Source organism: Mastigoproctus giganteus, chromosome 1 (assembly GCF_048544385.1).
Source record: "Mastigoproctus giganteus isolate SK-2022 chromosome 1, ASM4854438v1, whole genome shotgun sequence".
NCBI classification, from domain to species: Eukaryota; Metazoa; Arthropoda; class Arachnida; order Uropygi; family Thelyphonidae; genus Mastigoproctus; species Mastigoproctus giganteus.
In genome coordinates this window covers 219,004,282-219,026,817 of record NC_143575.1, presented here as the reverse complement: position 1 = coordinate 219,026,817, position 22,536 = coordinate 219,004,282, and the positions used below count along the sequence as shown (strand labels likewise).

The 22,536-nt window shown below is 38.1% G+C and overlaps 1 protein-coding gene across 2 annotated transcripts in view; it reads right to left on the bottom strand.

The window, feature by feature from the left end:
- Positions 1–22,536, bottom strand: part of SppL (signal peptide peptidase-like protein) — a 280,619-nt gene that overhangs the window by 168,685 nt on the left and 89,398 nt on the right. The window contains exon 4 of one of the 2 annotated variants that reach the window (XM_090384387.1): positions 16,997–17,108. In XM_090384387.1, coding sequence (XP_090240513.1) covers positions 16,997–17,108 — 112 coding nt within the window. Of the gene's footprint in view, positions 1–16,996; positions 17,117–22,536 lie in introns of both variants that reach the window. The other variant, XM_090384379.1, reaches the window with a different exon arrangement.

Below are 22,536 nucleotides of genomic sequence, written 5' to 3'. Positions count from 1 at the left end.
ACAGTTTTTTAAAATCTGAAGTAGTCTACTGTATTTCTAACTGAACTGCAGAATTTAAGACTAACCAAGCTGCATCACATAGTAACTCCACAATTAGCTCATTTGTATGGTGTGACTATGACAGTCAGTCAAGTTTATGCTTGTTCAGTTTTGCCTACATAACAATGGACGTGGCATGCAAGGAACAGTATGCTGCCCTCAAATTCTGTTTCTGTCTCAAGAAAACATCAGCTGAAGAGTATGAAGTGTCAAAGGAGGCTTATAGTGAATCTAAGCTTCCATATAGCACAGCTCACAGGTGGTTTAAAGATGGATGTCAATCTCAAAAATTGGCGATCAGTGACTGCTGTGACCACAGAAACCATAAACACTGCTTCTGTAATCATGAGAGATCATCATATAAGAGTAAGGTAACTAGCAGAGATATTGAGAATATCAGTAGAAGGCATGCACGGTATTCTCCATGACCAGTTGCATATGACACATGTTTGTACATGCTGGGTCCCAAGGCTACTCACACCTCAGCAACAACAAGTTCGCATGGTAGTTTGTCAGGAGCTGCAATGGATGGTTACTGAGGTGGTGAGGTTCTGCACAAGGTGAGATATGACTCCATCATTTCAACCCAGTGAGCAAGCAACAAAGCTCTGTTTGGAAGTCTACATCATTGCCAACACCACAAAAAACAAAGGTTGTGGCTTCTGCAGGAAAGGTTATGGTCATCTCTTTTTTTGACATTCAAGAAATGGTTTACCAGCATATTGTGCCATGTCACCCAACTGTTACTGAACTGTACTGCACACTTTGCAGATCATATTCATTACTAATGGCCACAGCTGCACGCAGGTGGGTAGATGTTGCATCACGACAATGCAAAACCTCAGAATGCTCATACTGTCACCGAGTACTTAGCCAGCATTGATGTCAAACGTGTTTCTCATCTGCCCCATGGCCCTCACCTTGTACCTTGCAATTTTTTTATTTTTATAGTTAAAGAAGGAGCTGTGAGGAAAACATTTCCAGTCACCAAAGTTGTAAAGACATTGGAGACAACTCTCAAATGCATGTCAAAAACGTTGGAGTAAGTGAATTTTTTATCAAATGGGGATTACTTTAAAAGAACCATCAAAATATGGTTGATAATTAAGATTGTTGTGAAAAAAAAAAAAAAAAAAAAAAATATATATATATATATATATATATATATATATATATATATATATGCTCATTCTTTATTGAACAGCTCTTGTAGTAGTAACAGCACTAGAAGCTATTGTAGGTAACAGTCACTGTTTTAGAATAAGGTCATTTTCACTGTATACATTGTGACAATTTTAAGACATGGTTTAAAAAATATAAAGACTGACAGGGAGTTACATACACTAGTTATTAAGATGATAATATGGGCTCACATCTGGTGAGTATGGGCTTGGCACACCCAGGGTCCTGAGCTGGATATCATCATTCTTCTCTTTCTTGGTGATTCCCTTTTACCCCCCCCTCTCTCTCTCTCTCTCTCAGGGTAACTCAGAAATTTTTTTTGTCTGGTGCAGCATAAGCCTCAGGCTTCCTTGCACCATATGGCTTTAATAATAATAATAATAATAATAATAATAAAATAAACAGCAGTCTATTTCAGTAGTTCTATTCTATTCCTCTGTGACAATATAGTGTTTCACCACTTGTCTTAGTTAAAGTCATATCATAGACTTGAGTTTGTAAAGGCTTCTTTGATCAGGGCTGTAGTCAACTAATCTCAGTTGGAGGGGGGTTATTCTGAGTTTTTCAGTCTGCACAAAAGCTTGATTTTCAGACAGTGTGAATCGGCCCATAAACACACACTTGTACAGACATGATATACAATGGAACAATATGGTTATAGTCCAAGTTGCTGACATGACTAAAACCCAACAGCAACAATCTCTGTAGGCCTTCCTCAGTGTGATTAATAAACAGTTTTTTAAAATCTGAAGGTTAGCTATATTATAACTGACATAAAGGGTAATGAAAACAACAATCTGTAATGAAAAACTACAGCTAAGGAAGTATACACCTGTGAGACGATTGAAGGTCATAGGTCTGAAGACCTGCTTCTTACTGGCTGGAGGTGACCTGCTTGTACCACAGTCCTATGAAATTGGCTATAGTAATTACAGGAGTTCAGGAGTTGGTTGTGCCTGCAAATTGTAGTACATGAATGATTATTCCCCAATGAACACACTGCACCATCTACTGCTCTGCTAGGCGCACAAAATCCAGGCAGACCATTCAATCCGTGACAACAAGTGCCCTGTATACATAAAGGCCAAGGGAGTATACCAAACAAGACTCGACTATGGAAGCACGCTCTAAACAGTATAACCAAATAAAAGTTCAGTTCACACAGCTCAACGCGCAAAGGTCTAGGGCGGTTGCCGCCCAGTTGGTAAAAAAGGCCAACGAAGAAAATGTCGACATTATGCTCGTGCAAGATCCGTATACACACAGCAAAAAGGTCAGGGGGATACCCCATGCAATACAAGATTGTGCATACTGATGCTGAAACCCCGTGGGCAGCCATCCTAGTTAGAAATCCGGATTACACAGTGACTAAACTATCAAACTACTGCCTCCCCTGGGCTGCGTGTGCCCACATAGTCACTGCACTAGGGGAATTTTATGCTGTCTCAATATACAGTCGACCGGGGGAAGATATCCTCCCAACAATTAACTACCTACAGACCATGCACACAGAATTTCCTAATGCCAAAATAATTGTAGGCGCAGACGTAAACTGCCGCTCACCGGCATGGTATAGCGAAACCCCAGGACGGAGAGGCATTGTGAACGGGCAGCATCTAGAAGAGTACCTCACAAACAGTTGCTATAATATACTTAACCAGCCAAACAACCTCCCAACATTCTCCAGTACTATGTGGGAGACAACAATTGATGTCACCCTTGCCACAAGATCCATCACTGATCACATCACAGCCTGGACAGTAACGGAAAACTGGACAACATCGGACCACAGAGCAATAACCTTCCAACTAAACCGAACAATAGCCAGAAGCACAACACCCAGACAAATACAGCACAGATACGCCATAGGAAAAGCAGACTGGCCCAAATTCCAACAAACCATACAGGTGGCCGCCCACACATTCAATACAGAAGAGACAACCCCAGACCAACACTAGGCAAAACTGGTGAGACTTATCACAGAAGCGGCGGACAAATCTATCAAAAGAAAGAAACCATCTCCGGGGGCGGTACCCTGAGCTTCAGCAACTAAGGCAGGTAGCAAACACCTGTCGGAAAAAATTCCAGCGAGCTAGACATGATTGGCCTACTGCAGAAGTAGAGGTGCTCCGGGAACGATACCGCACTGCAAGGAATCAATACACAGCAAAAATCAGAGAAAGAAAACAGCATACATGGGAGCACCTAGTTTCCACGACAGGAAATGACAACCCCTGGGGAGTGGTCTATCGGGCGACTACAAATAGGCTTCCCAGAGGCGAGGTACTCCCAGCAATGAGGAAACCGCAAGGGGGGGGTTCACAAAGACGTAGCACGAAACTGTCAACAATATTTTGGATGCTATGTTTCTGCAGCACACTGATCCCGCTACGCCAAAACAAGTACTGCTCTGCCAACAGAACAGGATATACACAACCCAGCAAATTGAGGAACCTTTCACCAAGATTGCGTTGGAGATCGCGGCGGCCAAGCTGAGAAACAAAACGTCCCCAGGGGAAGATCTTCTAGAGCCAGAGATCAAGAAAGCAGTGGACACTATCCCGGAGGAAATACTGAAACTATACAATAAATGCCTCAAAGAAGGCTATTTCCCGTGCAGTTGGAGGGTGGCGATGCTCCGGCTAATCTTGAAGAATCCCACGAAGAGGGAGGACCTCCCAGGGTCCTATCGCCCGATAGTGCTCCTGACAGTTCTCAGCAAGCTTCTTGAACATCTCCTGCGAAACAGGATAGAGAAGCACTATAGAAACGCAGGCCTAGGGTCACCCAAACAATTTGGATTTCGAAAAGGATACTCCACCACCAATGCCCTACGCAGCATCATCATCAACGCTGCAACAAAAACAGACTGCAAATACTTTCTTGCCATCGCGGTTGACTTTGCCGGGGCGTTTGACACCCTCTGGTGGCCAAGCGTCCTCAGCAGGCTCCGTGAGGCCAAACTCCCAAGTAATCTATACAATTGCATCAGCAGTTACCTATGCGACAGGTCAGTAAAAGTCACTGCTCCTTACTGTACAATAACCAGATGCATCTACAGAGGATGCCCACAGGGCTCCGTCCTGGGCCCACTGCTCTAGAACGTGGTCCTGGGCGGATTCCTCAACCTCAACCTCGGAAATGCAACCTCCCATGCGTATGCGGATGACCTTGTCCTGACACTGGCAGAAAACTCCAGGGCACAGCTGGAAAACACAGCAAACCGGGCGCTCGCCACTCAATGGGCTGACGAAAATAATCTGAAGATATCATCCACTAAGACAAGCTCCATCCTACTTCGGGGAACCCTGGACACCAAGAGACCCCCCCCCCAAATAAAAGTACAAGGAACCACCGTCAAGCTGACCACAGAAATAAAATTTCTTGGGGTTGTCCTTGATAGAAACCTATCCTTCACTCCCCATCTTAACTATCTCAGAAATAAAATCAGAAATTACTCGTCACTATTTGCAAGAATCACCCGCAAGGACTGGGGCATAAAGAAGAAAACCCTTGCTGTTTTTCACAAAACTGTGTTCCTGCCAGTCATCCTCTATGCCTCGGGTGTCTGGTACAAGAAAGCAACCACTGCAACTAATAAAAGAAAACTAGAAACCATACAGAGGTACATCTTACTGACTATCTCACGAGCTTGCAAAACAGTGAGTACACACGCGCTTCAGGTGCTCACGGGTGCCCTCCCCTTGGACCTGGAAGTGATACGCAGTGGACTCCTCTACAGCCTTTCCAGAGGCATACCGGATACCTGCCTAAATTTCACATTAAATGTAGCCAGTGAACCGAAAATAGAGAAAAGAAGACTAACTGTACATCTTCAGCAAACCTGGCAAACACGGTGGCAAAACTCAACAAAAGGGCAAATAACGCGAAAATTCCTCCCAACTGTCTCGGCCGCATACCCAAAATACCCAAGCTGGCTCTCCCCAGGATTGCTGGCCACGTACCTCCTAACTGGACACGGCGCCATTAGATTCAAACTAATGACCTTTGGACTGAGCAACACTGCCCTCTGTCATTGTGGCTTAGTGGAAACGTGGAAGCATTTAATGTACCACTGCAAGCTTTATGAAGACCTCCGATGCCGACTAATTACAGAATTACATTATGTACCAGAGAATCAAGAGGAACGCTTATTGGAGGAACAGCATAGCTACAAAGCACTGGCAAACTTTGCACAAGATCTTTTTCACAGAAGGTATACTCTTCTGCCCCCACAGCCACAATAGCGTTTCTCAGGCCCACAATATATGACTTTGCAAACAACCATATAAGGTGCACGGACAGTCACCATCAAGACAATCCACAAAGGGATTGCATCCCAGGAAGAAATAGCATTAAAAAAAAAAAAACACACCCGGACTCGACAAACTCGGATCCAACAAATGGACCCAGGATCCAATAACTAATGACCATGACTCCAGATAGAGACATAAGTACAGACTGGACTAAATACCCACAACTACGGACCTGACTAAGGCACCTGTCCTGCTGCCAAGTGACAACCACAGACAGGAACCTACACACGGATGGGACAACAAGGACCTGACTCAAGCAGACATGCAGCCGCCAGGCCATATGGCGACCTGTGCCGGCTCCCTTGCCGGGCACACTTTCTTCCCTTCCCTGGCAGAGGGGGAGGCGACAGCCTTCTTGTTGCCTCCCCCCTGCCATCCCACATCTTTCTCTCTGGTGGGGCATGGGCATGCCCCACTGGCACATGCTGGGGTCGTCTACTCTATTGACCCCAGTCTTTCCTAGCTATTCCCCCCCCTAGCCTTCAGTCTCCTCCCCTCTCTATCTCTATGCCAGCGCAAGACCCACACCAAAATTCTAGCTTCTCTAAATTATTTCGCCCTCTCCTCAGCCATTAAATTTTCAAATGCAACCCCTTAAAACCGGGAAACATGTATGTGATCAACATACAACGTGCGAATTTTTTTTTTTTTTTTTTTTTTTAAGGTCTTAGCCACTGAAATCTCAGGAAATTAGGTGGCAGGACCTGCCAGAGTAAATTAATTATAATACTGGTGTACCTGGTCTGCCTCCACGGGGCGAAAGTGGGGCAACGTTGGGCCTCAGTAGGGGTCCAGCGGCTAAATGACCAGATGAACAACAGTACACAACACTACATATGAACAATATCCACACACTTTTAAATCTCTGGCATTTCCAGCAAACTGGTACACTTATCACAATGTAAACAACGCGGAGATGGGGGAAACCCCTGGTGCCGTATGACCCTAAATACATTTTACACTTTACACTTTACCTACTGCTCTGCTGTGACATTGTCCATGAGTCATATAGCTCACATTCGGATTTATTTACCAGGCATAGTAGTGTTGCAATTTTATGATAATAATGTGGTGCATTTTAGTTTATAATGCTGAACTGAGCAGTATATTGTTCTAATAACTATATGCGTCTTAGTGTAACTTATAAATACTACTCTTTTATTAAAAATGACAAGAAGCAGAAATGGCTTACTGCATGCAAAAGAAAGTAGTAAATTATTTAAAAAAAAAAACAACAACAACAAATATGTTCTCAGCATTTTATAAAGAATTCTTTCTTAACTTCATTACATCATGCTACATTAGTTATAGAGTCCTATGAAACCAGAAGAAATCCCAGCTCTAAAACTTCCAAACTCAGTTTCAGAAAAGAAAAATGCTTCGTGCAGGCAGGCAGGAAGAGGTTAAAAAAAAGGCAGAGAAAGAAAACTGTCAATAAAATTATTCTCTAGAGTGCACAAAATGGTAGCACTGTTTCTGAAGTAAAATCTTAACCCTTCTAAATAATGCAGAGAAATTCCCTACATGAGAAACTGAAATCTCAAAAAATGAAAGATGATTCTTTACAAACTACATGTAAAGCAGGGTTACCACAGCTCCTTGGTTACCAGAGCAATCCAATTAAATTAACCGACCCAGATTTTTAAAATGTGTTCCTGGAAAGATGGCGCAAAAGAGCTTCAATTCAACGTGTCCTTGAGACTACTCTCTTTCCAAGTGAATATTCCTCACATCATATTATGAGTTCTCTTCAAATAGTCAATGATCACATATTTACTTTATGACCAGTAGGAGTAGTGTCTTAATAAAAGGCCTTAACTCTTAACAGAGTAAGTTCCTAAAAGTAAAGAATCTGAGTAGTGAGTTTTGTTAGAGCCAGCCATGGGGAGTGAGTTTCTGAATGAAATTTTCAAAATTTGCTAAAAAATACTTTTAAATATTAATTTATTCTGATTTTGACTTGACTGTCCAACATTAGAGAGTTAAATTACTAAATTTCTGATAAAAATCAAATCAAAATTTAAAAAAAAATCATAAAAAATAGAACAGTTTATAAAAACAACTCATTGTCACTTATTTTTTTCATATTTCATTGATATTTTTCATTTATCAGTACTGTATTCACAAATGATGTACGGAAGCAAACTTATACAGCATCAGCCAAAAAATAAAAATTAAAATTAATAAATAAATAAATCAAAGAAAAAATAAACAAAAAACACTTCCAACATCACTTGTCCATCACTAATAATATGTAATTCTTCCTTAAGTTTATTCAAACAACTCATTTCCACAACACTATACGGAAGTTTGTTCCAACAACCAACTACTTTCTGGCCGAAAGAAAATTTCTACACATCTATCCTGCAACCATCCTTCTTTAGTTAAAATTTATACCCTTTATGTGTATTATCCAAGCAAGAGGCTGTCACAGACATTCTCTTGGGTGTGACAAGCTAAGAATTGCTACCTGGGAATTTAAAACATTGATGGATCTGGTATTTAGGTGATGCTTGTGGACCGAATTTTGGCAGTCTGGTCATTCTCTAACAACTAAATACTCTGCTGCACCTTCACGATGGTGAGAGTTAGTAACACTGGGTATAACCCTAGTATTGCTTGGTAACACAGACGGGTGGACGTGTGGGATCCACACAACACAGAGGAATGCCACCCCTCAGTTATCAGGCAATATAATGTGGTAGATAATACTCATCAACCCGTGCAATTCCACCACTTTGCTTACTGGAAGCTCGAGGTGGTGAAACCCATGTTTAGCCTCTAGAGAAAAACTCCAGCAACTCCCTCCATCCATTCTATCATGCAGTATACCCTTTATGTGTATTATCCCAGTATAATTGAAGTCTTCTGATGGGCAACATGGTGAAATCAAATCATCTGTAAATTTCGAGGGTATAGCTCTAAAACAGTTCGCAGGCAGACACTAAATAGTCCATCAAACCAAACCTATTAGTAACCTTCTAGAGGCATCTGAATCAGTAAGAGTGTAATCTCGCTGCCTCTACTCTGACAAATAGTGACTGAAGAGGAGTCCAAGTAGTGTATACACAGGGACATCGTCAAGGCCATGTTATGTCAAGGAACTGGGTATATTCTTGCTGCGTGTATGCCATACCCAAAAATTTCATTACTTCATACATGCTCACCCACCTTTTCTTACTACTGAATCTATCATGAGCCAAACTAACACAACAAATTTATCTGCAAAATGAGCTAAACCTCCCATATACTTCCTCATTCATTTCATAAATATATGTGGTCTCAGTTCCAATCTCAATGTTCATTTCCACTTCACTAAACCTCCCATATACTTCCTCATTCATTTCATAAATATATGTGGTCTCAGTTCCAATCTCAATGTTCATTTCCACTTAGCCCCACTTATTTTTTCTGACAGAATCTCAATTATTGGTTGATTCAATCATTGCTAATTTCAGTTGTCCTAATTATTCATACATTTTTTTTCACTTCAAAGGTGGTACTTGTGAATATGCCTGCTATGATATTCACTGTCAGGGACTTGGTAATTTAGAATCTCCTCTTTTCAATCTTCTCTAGCTTAAAATCTTTTTACCCCATTCTGTCAAATTCATCTGTGGCCTCTACTTAGACATTAATGCCTTCATCATTAATAAATACTGAAAACAACAATTTGCCCAGCAATGTTGTAAGAAAACAACGAGCCCAGGGGACTTCACTAATAATATTAGTCCACGAAGAGCAGTGCCTATTTATAACCACTCTGCCTTCTCCTACTCAGAAAACTATCTTCTAGTAAAGAAAACCCCAAATACCATGCTGCCCAAATTTGTAAAGCAGTATTTCGTGTGGAACAGCATCAAAAGCTTTTCTGAAATCTAAGTACATTATGTCAAAATTATTTTTTGCATCTAGTTCCTTTGTTACTGCATCTCAGTATCCAATTTCCATATAATTGTATTCCTGTCTAGATGGTCCTGCATTACTTCTTTAACTAGTGACTCCATTATTTTCCTTGAACAGAAGTTAGGCTTATGGGTCTGTTAAAATGTTAAGATCTTCTTTCTGAAATGGGAAGACATTTGAATCAAAGAATGCATTTGAATTTGAATCCCTTGAATCAAAGAATGGTCTCGTAACTGACTAAAGGGGTTGTTTACCTCCTTTTCTGCCTCTTTTAATATAATTAGATAGATCCCATCTGCCCTAGGGGTTCTTAATGTGCTCTCTCTCTCTCTCTCTCTCTCTCAGCACACAAACAAAGACATCTCATGTGGGATTATGTTCAGCTACAAAAACTCAAATTATTATTTTGACATCATCAGAGCTTGTCGCTCCTAGCTATTCTGTTTTTGCCATCTGCAGAAATCTGGTTCATGAGCCAATTTGCATTCAGAGTTAACTTGCATTCAGAGTCAATGATATATAGGAATTTTGCTAGCAGGAAAAAGGAGGTGATTATCCCTCTGTATAAGGCAATGGACAGGCCACGCCTTGAGTACTGCGTACAGGTCTGGAGACCTCATTTTAGGAAGGATGTAGATTTACTTGAGCGGGTACAGAGAAGGGCAACAAGATTGGTGAGGGGAATGAAGGGATCCTCTTGAATGGATTGAATGGATTGAGCACGCTGAATTCTGATGGGATCCTTCCACTTGTTCAGATTACGAACCTAAGGGGGCATAAATTCAAATTAAGAAAAGACAGATGTAGAATAGATGTGCGGAAATTTGCCTTTAGCCAGCGGGTGGTTAATTGCTGGAACAAACTTCCATCTGTCGTTGTGGAAGTTGATAGCTTGAATAAATTTAAGGAGGAACTGGACAGGCATTTGGAGGGAATGGTGTGATTTTTTTTTTTTTTTTTTTTTTTGGCTGATGCTGCATAAGCTCATACATTTGCTTTCTTGCGTCACATGCCACTACTACTACTACTACTACTACTAACTGAAAAACCTGGAATAACACAGGGAAAAATCCCACTCTCTCACCCGAGATCAGTCTCAATCGAAGAGGACCTAGGAAAACCTCTAGTCATCAATAGGAATTGAACCCAGACCTCTCCACCAAGTAACAGGTGGTAATGCACTGTGTCAGTTAAGCTGTCCAGCTATAGTTGGTTCCATATACAGTACATGCAACACACACAGTGCTAGCAATAATGTTCTGATTTGCAGAAATGCCTTTGACAAAAGGCATTTCTGCCCCTCCTCCCAACTAAGACATCACAGTTTCTTATAATAATTTCTTTTCACAAACCACACTTCAGTAAACCTCCACATGGTCACCTTTAGTAGCATGTAAAATGTCAAGACAGTAGCCAATTTCATTCCAAGTGTTTTGAAGCATTTCTTGAGAAATAGAAGTCACTCCCGGTTCAATCCAGTCTTTTAACTCTGTGACAATGTTAATTTATTTTTTTTCTTCTTTTGTATACATCTTTTCCTTTATGTAGCCACATACAAAGAAATCCATACGTGTAATATCTGGGGAACAAAGAAGCTGTGAAATGGAACCATCCAGGCCCCTCCATCAGCCATATGACTGGGCCATTTTGATTTCACAAAAATTCTGTGAACTCAGCAAATTACCTAGATATGCTCAAATTGTTGCTGAACCTTAACTAGAAGATAGGCAGCCACATGTTCTATCAGCAAGATGTGGCACCAGTACACTGGAGCTCTCATGTGTGTGATTTCTTCAATAAAAAATTTCCTAACCAACTGATCGGCCAGGATGGTCCCAATGAATAGCCTCCTTTGTTCCCTGGATATTACACCTATGGATTTCTTTATATGGGGCTACTTAAAGGACAATGCGTATGTGAAAAAAAAAAGGTTAACAATGTCAAAGAGTTAAAACACCAGATTGTACAGGCAGTGACTTCCATTTTTTAAGAGATGCTTCAAATACTTGGAATGAAATTGGCTATGGTCTTGACATTTTTCATGCTACCAAAAGTGTCCATGCGGAGGTTTACTGAAGTGTGGCTGTGTGAAAAGAAATTGTGATAAGAAATTCTTTGAGTTGCTTTATTAAGTGCAGCAAACTGTTTTACAATAGCTATTACAAAAAAATTTTAATCAAGCTTCATAATCATGTAAATAATTTATAGACAACCTGGTATTATATACATATGCTTTGCTACTCTAGTAAGAGGCATAATATTTAAAAAATTAAATCAGGCTCAGCAGCACTTAATGTCAAAACAACACTACTACCACAGTAACAATATGCAATACACAAGTATAATAATAATGCTACAGTTTTAATATTAGTCTTAGGTGGTGCAACAAAGCCATATAGTGCAACAAAGTCCTAGACTTTTATTGCACCAGCCAAAAGAATCATTGTTAGAGCAAGCCAAAAAGTTAGATAGCCTGATGCTCTCAACAATGCTCTGCATTTGACTTCGGCATCGTCAAACATTCAGCTATAGCAGTGTGGCATTCAGTCCCTTTCACTAATCAGAAAATTATTGATGTAAAAACATCTATAGTGGCACCTAACAACAATGTGGATTGCAACAATACTACTTGTATTGTTGCAATCATAATATTCAACATATGACTACAATGAAATGGGTATTTAAACTATTGGCTGGGATTTCTCTAACCGCTTCTAAATATTGATTTGGTAGAGTAAGTAGCGGGCGTAAGCTAAAAACGTTGCATCTTTCATACTAAATATTTCAGACTGAAGAATGGCGCTAACATCACTAACACTGATTTAGCATTAGTAGAGGCACATGATGCAAGAAAGCAAGCTTATACAGCATCAGCCAAAAAAAAAAAAAAAAAAACCTTCCCATTCAGTCCAAATGTTTGTCTAGTTCTGCCTTGAATTTATTTAAGCTATCAACTTCCAACAGATGGAAGTTTGCTCCAACAATTAACTACCAGCAGACTAAAGGCAAACTACCGCACATCTAAAACTGTCTTTCCTCAGTTTGAATCTATGACCCCCTTCTCAATCTGAGCAAGAGGAGGAATCCCATCAGCATTGAGCCTGCTCAACCCATTCAAGGCCTTATACACCTCAATCAGATCACCTCACAGGTGCCTACTCTCCAGGTGATGCAATTTGCAGAACTTAAGCCTTTCTTGGTAAGAGAACCCCTTTGTTCCCCTCATTAATCTTGTTGCCCTTCTCTGTACTTGTTCTAGCAACTCTAGATCCTTCCTAAAATGAGGCTTCCAGACCTGTACGCAGTATTCAAGGTGTGGCCTGAGCACTGCCTTATACAAAGGGATAATCACTGCTTATCTTATCTCTGCTTGCAAAATTCCTGTATATCATTGACAAGACCCCATGACCTACTCTGGCAGCCTGTCTGCACTGATCAGAAAACTTCATATCTGACTGCACAATTTCCCCAGGTCTCTTTCATTCTCCACTACCCTGAGTGTAACACCACATAGTTGGTACATTTCTCTGGGGTTACTGCTAACCATATGCAGTACTTTGCATTTGTCAATGTTAAACTTCAGTTGCCACTTCTCAGCCCATCTACCCAACTTTTCCAGATCTTGTTGCAGCAGCATACTGTCATTACTGTTATTAACAACCCTGCCAACCTTCGTATCATCTGCAAACTTTGATATTAAGCTTGATATACCTTCATTAATATCATTGATAAATTTACAAAATAACAATGGGCCCAACACCGAACCCTGAGGGACACCACTAATAACATTAGTCCACGTAGAGAAGTACCCATTGATTACCACTCTCTGTCTTCTCCCACCCAATAATCCTTTGATCCATTGTAGCAACTTGTCCTTAATGCCATACTGCTCCAATTTGTACAGTAGTTGTCTATGCGCAACATTGTCAAAGGTTTCCTGAAATCCAAGTATATGATATCAAAATTATTTTTGTATACAGTTGCTTTGCGACCACATCATAGTATCCAATCAAACTGGTCAGACAAGACTTCCCCTTTTCAAACCCATGTTGTGCTTGAATTATTACTGCTGTCTTGTCTAGATGATCTTGCAATGCTTCTTTAACCAGTGCCTCCATTAATTTCCCTGGAACAGAAGTCAAACTAACAGGTCTGTAATTACACGTGTCACCCTTAAATCACCATTTGTGAATTGGAGATACATTTGCACATCTCCAGTCTGTGGGACTTCCCCCAAGTCCAAGGATGCTCTCATAATTATGGCTAAAGGTTTGCTTACTTCCTTTGCCACCTCCTTTAATATAACTGGATAGATCCCATCTACCACAGGTGCCTTTCTTATGTTTAACTTCAACAATTTCTCCTCCACTTTGCTCTCAGTTATTACAAAATCATTTAACTCCCTCTTAGAGTTTGATAAATATCTGGCCCTCTCCTCCTATAACTCATGGAATGTAGATGCAAAATACTCATTTAGTTCGGCAGCTATCTGAGAATGACCATCTACAGTCAAACCATTGATATCAAGTGGACAAATAAGATTCAACCCTTCCCTTTAGAGTTCATATAAGTAAAGAAGACTTTGCTGTTTTTCTTTGCATCCTTTGCCACCAAAGATTTTTCATATTCTGACTTGATTACAGACTAGCTTGTATCTACCATAGGTTTCTTGTGTCACCTGACAATTTATGTGCATCCCATGCATTTTTCTTCTCTGCATTGAGTCTAATTCATCTGACATCCATTGGGCCCTAAACCTAGAGCAGTATTTCTTAGTTGTAACAAAAAGCATATTAGCTTTCAAAATAAGTTCCTTGAATGCTTCCCTAGAATTTGCTGCTGGTAACATCATCAGTTGGCCTCACTGTATAGAACCTAAAAAATCTGAGACCACTATAGTCGCCTTTACAAAAGCAAAAATCCTTCCCTTTATCACTGATGGTAGTTACATCTTTAAGTAAATCCCACATCGGTACACTGTGATCACTGCCACCTAATGGTTCCTTTTTCTGTAAATTCTTAATGCATGAATAATCACTGCTGATAATCAGATCAAGAGTGTTACTCCCTCTTGTTGCCTCTCTAACATGCTGCTGTAGAAAACAATCATCCAATAAATCGACAAATGCCTTACTAGTGTGTGAGTGACCAACCCACAAGTTCCAGTCTATATCTGGGAAGTCAAAATTCCCCAATATAAGACACTTTGATTTACTGGCCCACTCTATTCCTCTGTATAATTGTTCACTGTGCTCATGAGAGTCATTAGGCCTATAACAAACTCCTACCCTCATTTTTGCTTTCCCAGTGCTTATGTCACACCAAACTGACTCAATATTGTACTGTCCATCTATGTCAACTGGATGCACTTTCTTAGATTTTGTGTTTCTTAACTAACAGCATAACCCCTCCTCCCTTCTTATCCTGTCTATACTTTCTGTACAGATTGTATTCTCCAAATTCCAATTCTGCATCCCTTATATCTGAGTGGAACCACATCTCTGATATCACAACAATATCCGCCTTGGATATCTTCACCAGCACTTCAAATTCATCAAATTTATTTACTATACTCCTAGTATTGGTGTACATGCAAGTATACATGCACCTGTTCTTACTCTTAGTTATTCTAACACAGCCCATGTATTTACTTGTTTCACGACCCCCAGAAATTCCTGAAACCACCAGCAAGTGGCTTTCCAGGTTGCTGCTCATTCCAATAGAAGCAGTGCAATAATAATTTCCACCTCTGCCTGCAGCTACTCTTAATCTATTAGTCTGTGAATCCCCCCCCCACAAGATTTGGTAGAATAAGTATTGGACATGAGCATAAAATGTCACATAGTTCATAACTTTGGTTCTAGCCGTTTAATTTTAAAGCGGCTCTGATTTTCATCAAAGGTGTATTCTCATAAAACATCTTTCATGAGTAAGGGTACACACACATTTTTTTTTTGCATTGTTACAATATTCATTCTGTCAATGACTTACATGTCTGTAGCTGCTTGACTGAGGTTGTGGAATGGCAGTACACACAGCTGCTAGTATCTGATTTATAATGTGATCAGTGACAACATTAATAGGACAGAAATGATCTGATCATCAAAGAAACACTGATGCAGATTTATGAGGCAATGGATAATAAAATTTGTATCTCATATATCAGCAAGTAGTGGTCACTATTACACTGATCATCAAGAGCAATCCACTAGGAAAGAGGGCTGGAAAGCAGATGGAGAGATCTATTGCAGAGATTGTTTCTGTAGGGAGATGAATTTAAGTTGGTGAGCCAGTATTCAATATAGTTAGATTTTGTCTGTCAATCAGCATTTCAGTCCTTATCCACTTGCATAATAGATGATATCCACTGAAGTCATCCAACAAAAAGACAGACAGGAGTTGGTAACTGCAGAATTAAATCTTTAAGTTCAGATACGATTCAGAGGGGGGCTAGATCAAGACAAGTATTGAAGTAACACAAATTATTATACATGTAGCAATAGCTACTATGGAGATTTGTAAAAAAATGCATTTGCAAGAAACCATGAATCCAGGAGTATAGGTAATCCCTTTATGAGCAGATCTGTCTTGTTAAAAGATACTATAATTTTTTATCAAGGGTAATACCTGTAAGATTTGTCACTTGTAAGCAGATACCATCAGAAAATTATAATGCTTAATTAGCTCACAGATGTCATCAATATTGCTGCAAAAGCCTCTACAATTCCATTGGGTGAACTTGCTCATTGTTTAGATTTAAATAAAGAAGTTGAGTCTGCTTTTTGGAAGAGGAATGCTTGTGATGATCAATTTTTCTTTTTTCTGTTTTTGGGAAGACAAGTTGAGCATTAATGTCATCCATCCTCTGGATAAATCTCGAGGATGGCTTTGTCTTGCGTGGAATCAGTGTTTTTTTGAACAGTTCAAGTGGAAATTGAGACTGGTGTATTATCAGTTCTCTCTATAGCCTATTATTTTGGGCACAAGAACAAAAGTCAAGCCCATTCAAAAACTGAGATACCTTATGGAAATGATGTATATTAAACATTATCTTTATTTCTCAAAGGTTCCATTCCATGTCAGGTCAAACTGACCTGATATGGAATGGAACCTTTAGGAGGTTTCAGCATAACTGTTTTCTCACTTTTGAGTATAACACTTGCTTTTATATGTTGTACTTCTGGAACTTTTTTTTTTCTCATATTTCCACTGCTCACAACTTTTATAAAAGGCTGGATGGTTGCCTTTACTGTTTGGAACTATTGTCAGATTCTTTCTCTAACATGCTGGTACAAATAATAATAATCTAGTTTATTTAAAAAAAAAATTCTCCATGACTAGTTTCCTTCCCACTTATTCCAGAGTAAATACATATATTCTTTCATTTCCTTCCCATTATTGTAGTTACCACTTTCCAATTAAAAAAAAAAAAAAAACTTAAAACATTGATTTTGGTGGTTTTTTTTTTTGTTATGAAAATAATGTTTTAAAATTAATTAAGAGTCAACAGCCAAGAAAATCTGTTATTAAAAAAAAGGATAAATTATACTTACTAGCTGTACAAATGGCAAACAACATCTGCATTGAATCAAAAAAGAAGAACATAACCAAAAGTGAAATGGAGGCTCCTAGTGGTAGGCAGAGGGCCTGCATCGTATCAAGGGTCTGAACATCTGTTTTCAAAGATGAAAAAAAAAAAAAAAAAAAAAAAATTAAAATCAAAGCAATTTTCTCTGCATATATTAAACATTATCTTTATTTCTCAAAGAGAACAGCTGAGCAAATGAGAACATCGAGATTTTGTGATATTATTCTTAGTAGTAGCAGCAATAACAGTAGTCATAAGAGTGGCAAATGATGCAAGAAAACAAGCTTATATCAGTCAAAAAAAAAAAAAAAAAAAAAAATTACCTATCTTATCAGTCCACCCTCTAAAAATATGTCTAATTCTTCGTTAAATTTATTCAAACTACCCACTTCCACAACATCAGATACTAGTTTGTTCATAATCAATTACACTCTACCAGAAACCAAATTTTTCCACATCTATCCTGCAGCCATCCTTTTTTGATTTATGTCTCCTTGTGTGTGTGTTCATGCATCACTTTATCATTGACCTCACATACCGAAGAATAAGAATTCATCATGACATGTATTAAGAAATTGATTGCATTTTAATGTCCAGTTCAGAATATATATCTATCATGGTTTCAAAGTTAAAATAAAATGCCTCAATTTCAAAAGAAATTACCCATCTCTGTTTTTATCACCAGCACAAAACTTACTTTTTGACAAATGATAATCTTGGCTTTCATACATGCATACATATGCATATATGAAAGCATGTTGTTTTATCCTTTTTTGCTCATATTCTAGCACTAAAAAGCTAGACTGTCATGATCGCACGAGGTATCAGTGCCATGTGACTGTACTCCCTTGGCTCACATGAGATAAATTATTTTGGTGATTCAAAGTGATTCTCTGGTATCTCCTCAGCAGTGTAGGTGGGGTTGAGGATAAAAATATTGTTACTGATGCAATGGGAAGATTTGTTCTTGTTGGGGAACGGGAGTATTAGTATTATTTGAATGTTCGTTTTTAATCTTAGTCATTACACTTCTCTTATAAAAATGTATTTAGTTAAACAAAAGGATGATACAGAAAATATCTGCACAACAAAGTAAGACCCAACATGCCCCTTCATGAGAAAGCCATTGAAGGGTGGAATTTTCAGGAAACAAATCTTAAAAATGCAGGTTTTACAAAGAAGCTTTTATAATACAGAGAACAGATAACATAAACCAAAATAAAGGTAGCCACTTGGATAAAAAAACAAACCAGCTAATACTGACATCCCCACCGGTGCACAAAAGCAAAATCCCATAGCACAATAGTAACATTCATTTCATCCTTACCACCTACAGAGCTTAAAAAAAAAAAAAATCACGATGAATCACTGAAAGGCACCAAAATAGTTCATCTAGTTCATAAACAATCTGGACTAGTATTGTAAACACTAGAAGAAAACAAAATGAAGTTTTTAATTAAACAAATTTATACATTAGCACCATTATTGCGATATATATCGTGAAAACCTTCATGAGTTGCTATTATACTTCAAATAAGTAATACTTCACATTAGAGAAGACTACTCATACTTATTTTCATTTTTAGTTGATTTCCACCACTCAGACAGCACTGTTTCAAAGCCATTTGGCTTCTCATCAGGGAGGGGGAAGGTACCCAGAGGAATAAGGGATGACAACCCAGTTATCACTTATTTACACAATAGTAGCCCACAGATGGATGAACATTCCCACAGGAAAGTACGTCAGTTAGTGAAGTATAAGAGGATTGCTTAACTCTTAACTATATTATAATCCTTTCTGAAAATGTCATGTAATCTTTTGGGGAAAACTACTAGGTGTGTGTGTGTGTGTGTGTGTGTGTGTGTGTGTGTGTGTGTGTGTGTGTGTGTGTGTGTGTGTGTGTGTGTGTGTGTGTGGACAATTCATATCCTTTAGGATTTCCTTCAGTGAACGTTGTCAGTCTTTTCCCTTCAGTGAACCTTGTCAGTCTTTTCCCTTCATTTCACCCACTAACTGAGTGACAATCATTTCAGTGGACAGTCAAATCAGGAGCTTCACACATCTTTTGAAGCCATTTATTTGTGTATGTAATTATTTTAAATAAAGAAATAATAATTAGTGTTTACTTATTTATCATGAATACTGAAAGAGGGGAAGAAGTGTCCTATGATTCTTTTGTAGAAGGAGAGAGAGAGAAATGTGCCCAAAGGTGTAGTTAAAGATTTCATATGTTTACAAGGATCATCCTGCTTTATGGCAAATTAAAAAAAAAAAGAACTATATAGCAATAGAAATCTAAAAGTACAAGGACATGCTGAACTCGTGAAAGTTTGGAAGAATTAGGATCTGGAAGCCACCATAAAGACCATTAAATCTAAAATTCAATCCCTCAGAGGATCATATTGGAAATAAAAGAAAAATGTAAGACTACAATTATTATTATATTAATCAATTATTAAGAATAAGAAATTTATTTACACTTACATAACAACTTGAATTATATACAAACTGACAACACATATTTCGAAAGAAAATTAAATAAATTACTTTTACGGTTCAATAATATATGCACTCTAGAACTGGAACCGAAGGCATTTACATATAGCACCTATGGTACTTTGATCATTTACCTTTCTTGTCTCGTCATAAACTACCTATAGAGAGCACTGACAACATAAATGATGAAACTTCACCAAGCACTAAAGAACCCAGTACCAACGTGGATAAAGTAAAGATTGTACACACTGAAGTCGAAAAAAAAACGAGGTAAGATCAATTTTTTTTTAATAATTTTTTATTTTTAATAAGGTTTACCAGATGAAAGTAATTTGTCTTGCCATTGTACTCTACCTTTTCCAGAGAAAAAGTGAACATATCTTTCTCAGCTTTCCTTTCCTGCCCTTAACAATTTATGTCTGCTAATTTTCTGTACACATCACAATTCTACACTTCTAAGGAGCCATTCACCATCTCACGCCTGAACTCACGCCTGTTGATGTCTTTTGAATCTACCATACTATTATTGAAGTATGTCTGACTTTTACATCACAAGAAATTGTGTAAAACGCAAATGGCCGTAACTACATAATTAATACTTTTGGGTTTCAAATTTATGGCAGTATGTAAAATCCTAAATCTCAAATTGATAATTCCAAAAGCATTTCCAAAAACACTTCTTTCCCTTGAAAGACAATAATTGAAAATTCATAAGATATCAGGTTGGTTTGGGCGAACAGTGTCATTATGTTTCTTTCAAGGCTGAATGCATCATCTGCTACGAATACAAAATGCAAATTCTCTACACTTTTATTTTGTTGATACAGTACTCTGTACTATATCAACAAACAAATTCATAATTAGCATTTACTATTACCACCAATGCAACACTAGAATTTCTTTTAGTTGTAATATTCAGCTTCTGATCCTGGTGTACAAGTGATTTGAATGTGTTTCCCATCAATTGCCAACCCACAATTGGGAAACTGCCATCAAGAATAAAAATATTCACCGATTTTCTTCCGTTCATGTATGTTGTTGGGAAACTGAAACAAAAAAAATTTCTGTTTATTTAAGTCTACATTCAAATAATAAATTACTACCTATTTATTTTAATAATTAAATTTTTATTTTTCCAGAATGCCAGTAATAAATCACAGGTCAGTGACAATAGCATATGATGAAAAAGTAGACAGAAATATAATGAGGATATTGAGCAAAAAAAATTTATTCAGAACTTCAGAACAACATCTGGTTAGCACTGGATGCTAACCAGATGATACAGAGGCATTTGGGCAGTATATTACTTCAAAATTTAAAAAAGTGGAAAACTCAGAGCAGAAAATGCATACCGAAACCAGCAAAGTGTTGAATAAGGCAATATTAAACAAGATAAAGAAGATACTAATGTCATTGATTCTGCATCATCCTTCTCAATGACTTCACATCATTCTTCTTTATGTAGTTCACCACAAAGTTAACATTTGCATTAGTAGAGGTGTATGATACAAGAAAGTCAGTTTTTTTTTTTTTTTATAGAATCAGCCAAAAAAAAAAAACCCTCCTACCGTTTCACCCATCTATTCACTCCAAAAGTTTGTCTAGTTCAGCCTTGAATTTATTTAAGCTGTCCACTTACACAACAACAGATGGAAGTTTGTTCCAGCAATCAACCACCTGCTGGCTAAAGACAAATTTTTGCATATATATTCTAAAATTGTCTTTCCTCAATAATAAACTTCTGATCCCTCAACCTCAAATGTAATGTTCAAATGTAAATAATGATCAGCCAGCAGATCAGGTCAAATACAATATTTCCATAAGGTATTATCTGAATAATTTTCTTTTTAAATAAATTGTATTTTTGGTTTTATGGCTTCATGCTTAAAAAAGAATGATCTTATATTTTTTCCATTAATTTTGGAATAATACGGTCCTAATACGGTCAGTTTGGCTATAGGAACACGGTACACATGTTCCTAAAAATCTCTGCATTGTGGTATTTCACGCATTAAAAACAACAAGGCTTATGGGAAAAATAGGGGTGCAGGCAGAGCACTCAAAAAAAGTTCAGTCTGGTAAATAAAACACTAAAACAAAGTTAGAAATCCAATAAAATAGAAACACATCTTAAATTTCTAATAAATAAATAAATATTACACTAAATATAGCTGGTGGCACCAGCTGTATGCTAGCTAAATTAGTGTGCTATTAAAATTAATTAATAAAGAAGGTTTTTGGGAGTCTTGCTCAAAAAGAAGTTATATTTTAGATAAAATAAGTGTGTGTGAGTGATAGGTTAAGATTTGGGACCTAAAGGTGGTTTTATTTTTCGGACTGTGAACATTTTTAAAATGGCTATCATTATGTTCAGACATAGGAAAACATAGGAAATTTCAAGGTCATTAAATTTTTAAGGAACTATAATCTGGGAATTCTTAGTAGAACAGTTGTGCTACCTGATAGCTTTGATGTAGAAGTTTTCAGGATACCAAATTGTATTTAAAAATACTCACGTGTTGCTGAGTTATACATTATTGGTATTTTCAAGGTCACAGTAATTCTACTGAGTCAGCCATTCGGATGTTTCCAGGAGATAAAAGAACTACAGCAGTGCCTCCTGCTTGTTCAGTGGTGACTAGAAATTCGGCATAAATTACATAAAATTATTAAATTGTGACATCACAAGGAAGCTTCACCACTGAATAAGAGCTACTCCATTTATATGGATGCGGCAGGTTTAGTAGATCGGCAGCTTAAATCCCAAGCCCGGATAAGTGGTGAGGGTTGACGTCAGGAAGGGCATCCGGTCGTAAAAACTATGCCAAAACCAATAGAGGTGTTCTGGTTAAGAAGTTAATCCAACTAGAGGAGAAGAAGAGGATGTAAAGTGCGAATTGGGAACATTGAATGCCAACCCCATATAACGTAGCAAAAGGCGAAGACAAAGAAGAAGAAGAAGAAAAAGAAGACAGTAAATATAGCACTTTACCCTGACAAGATATGAA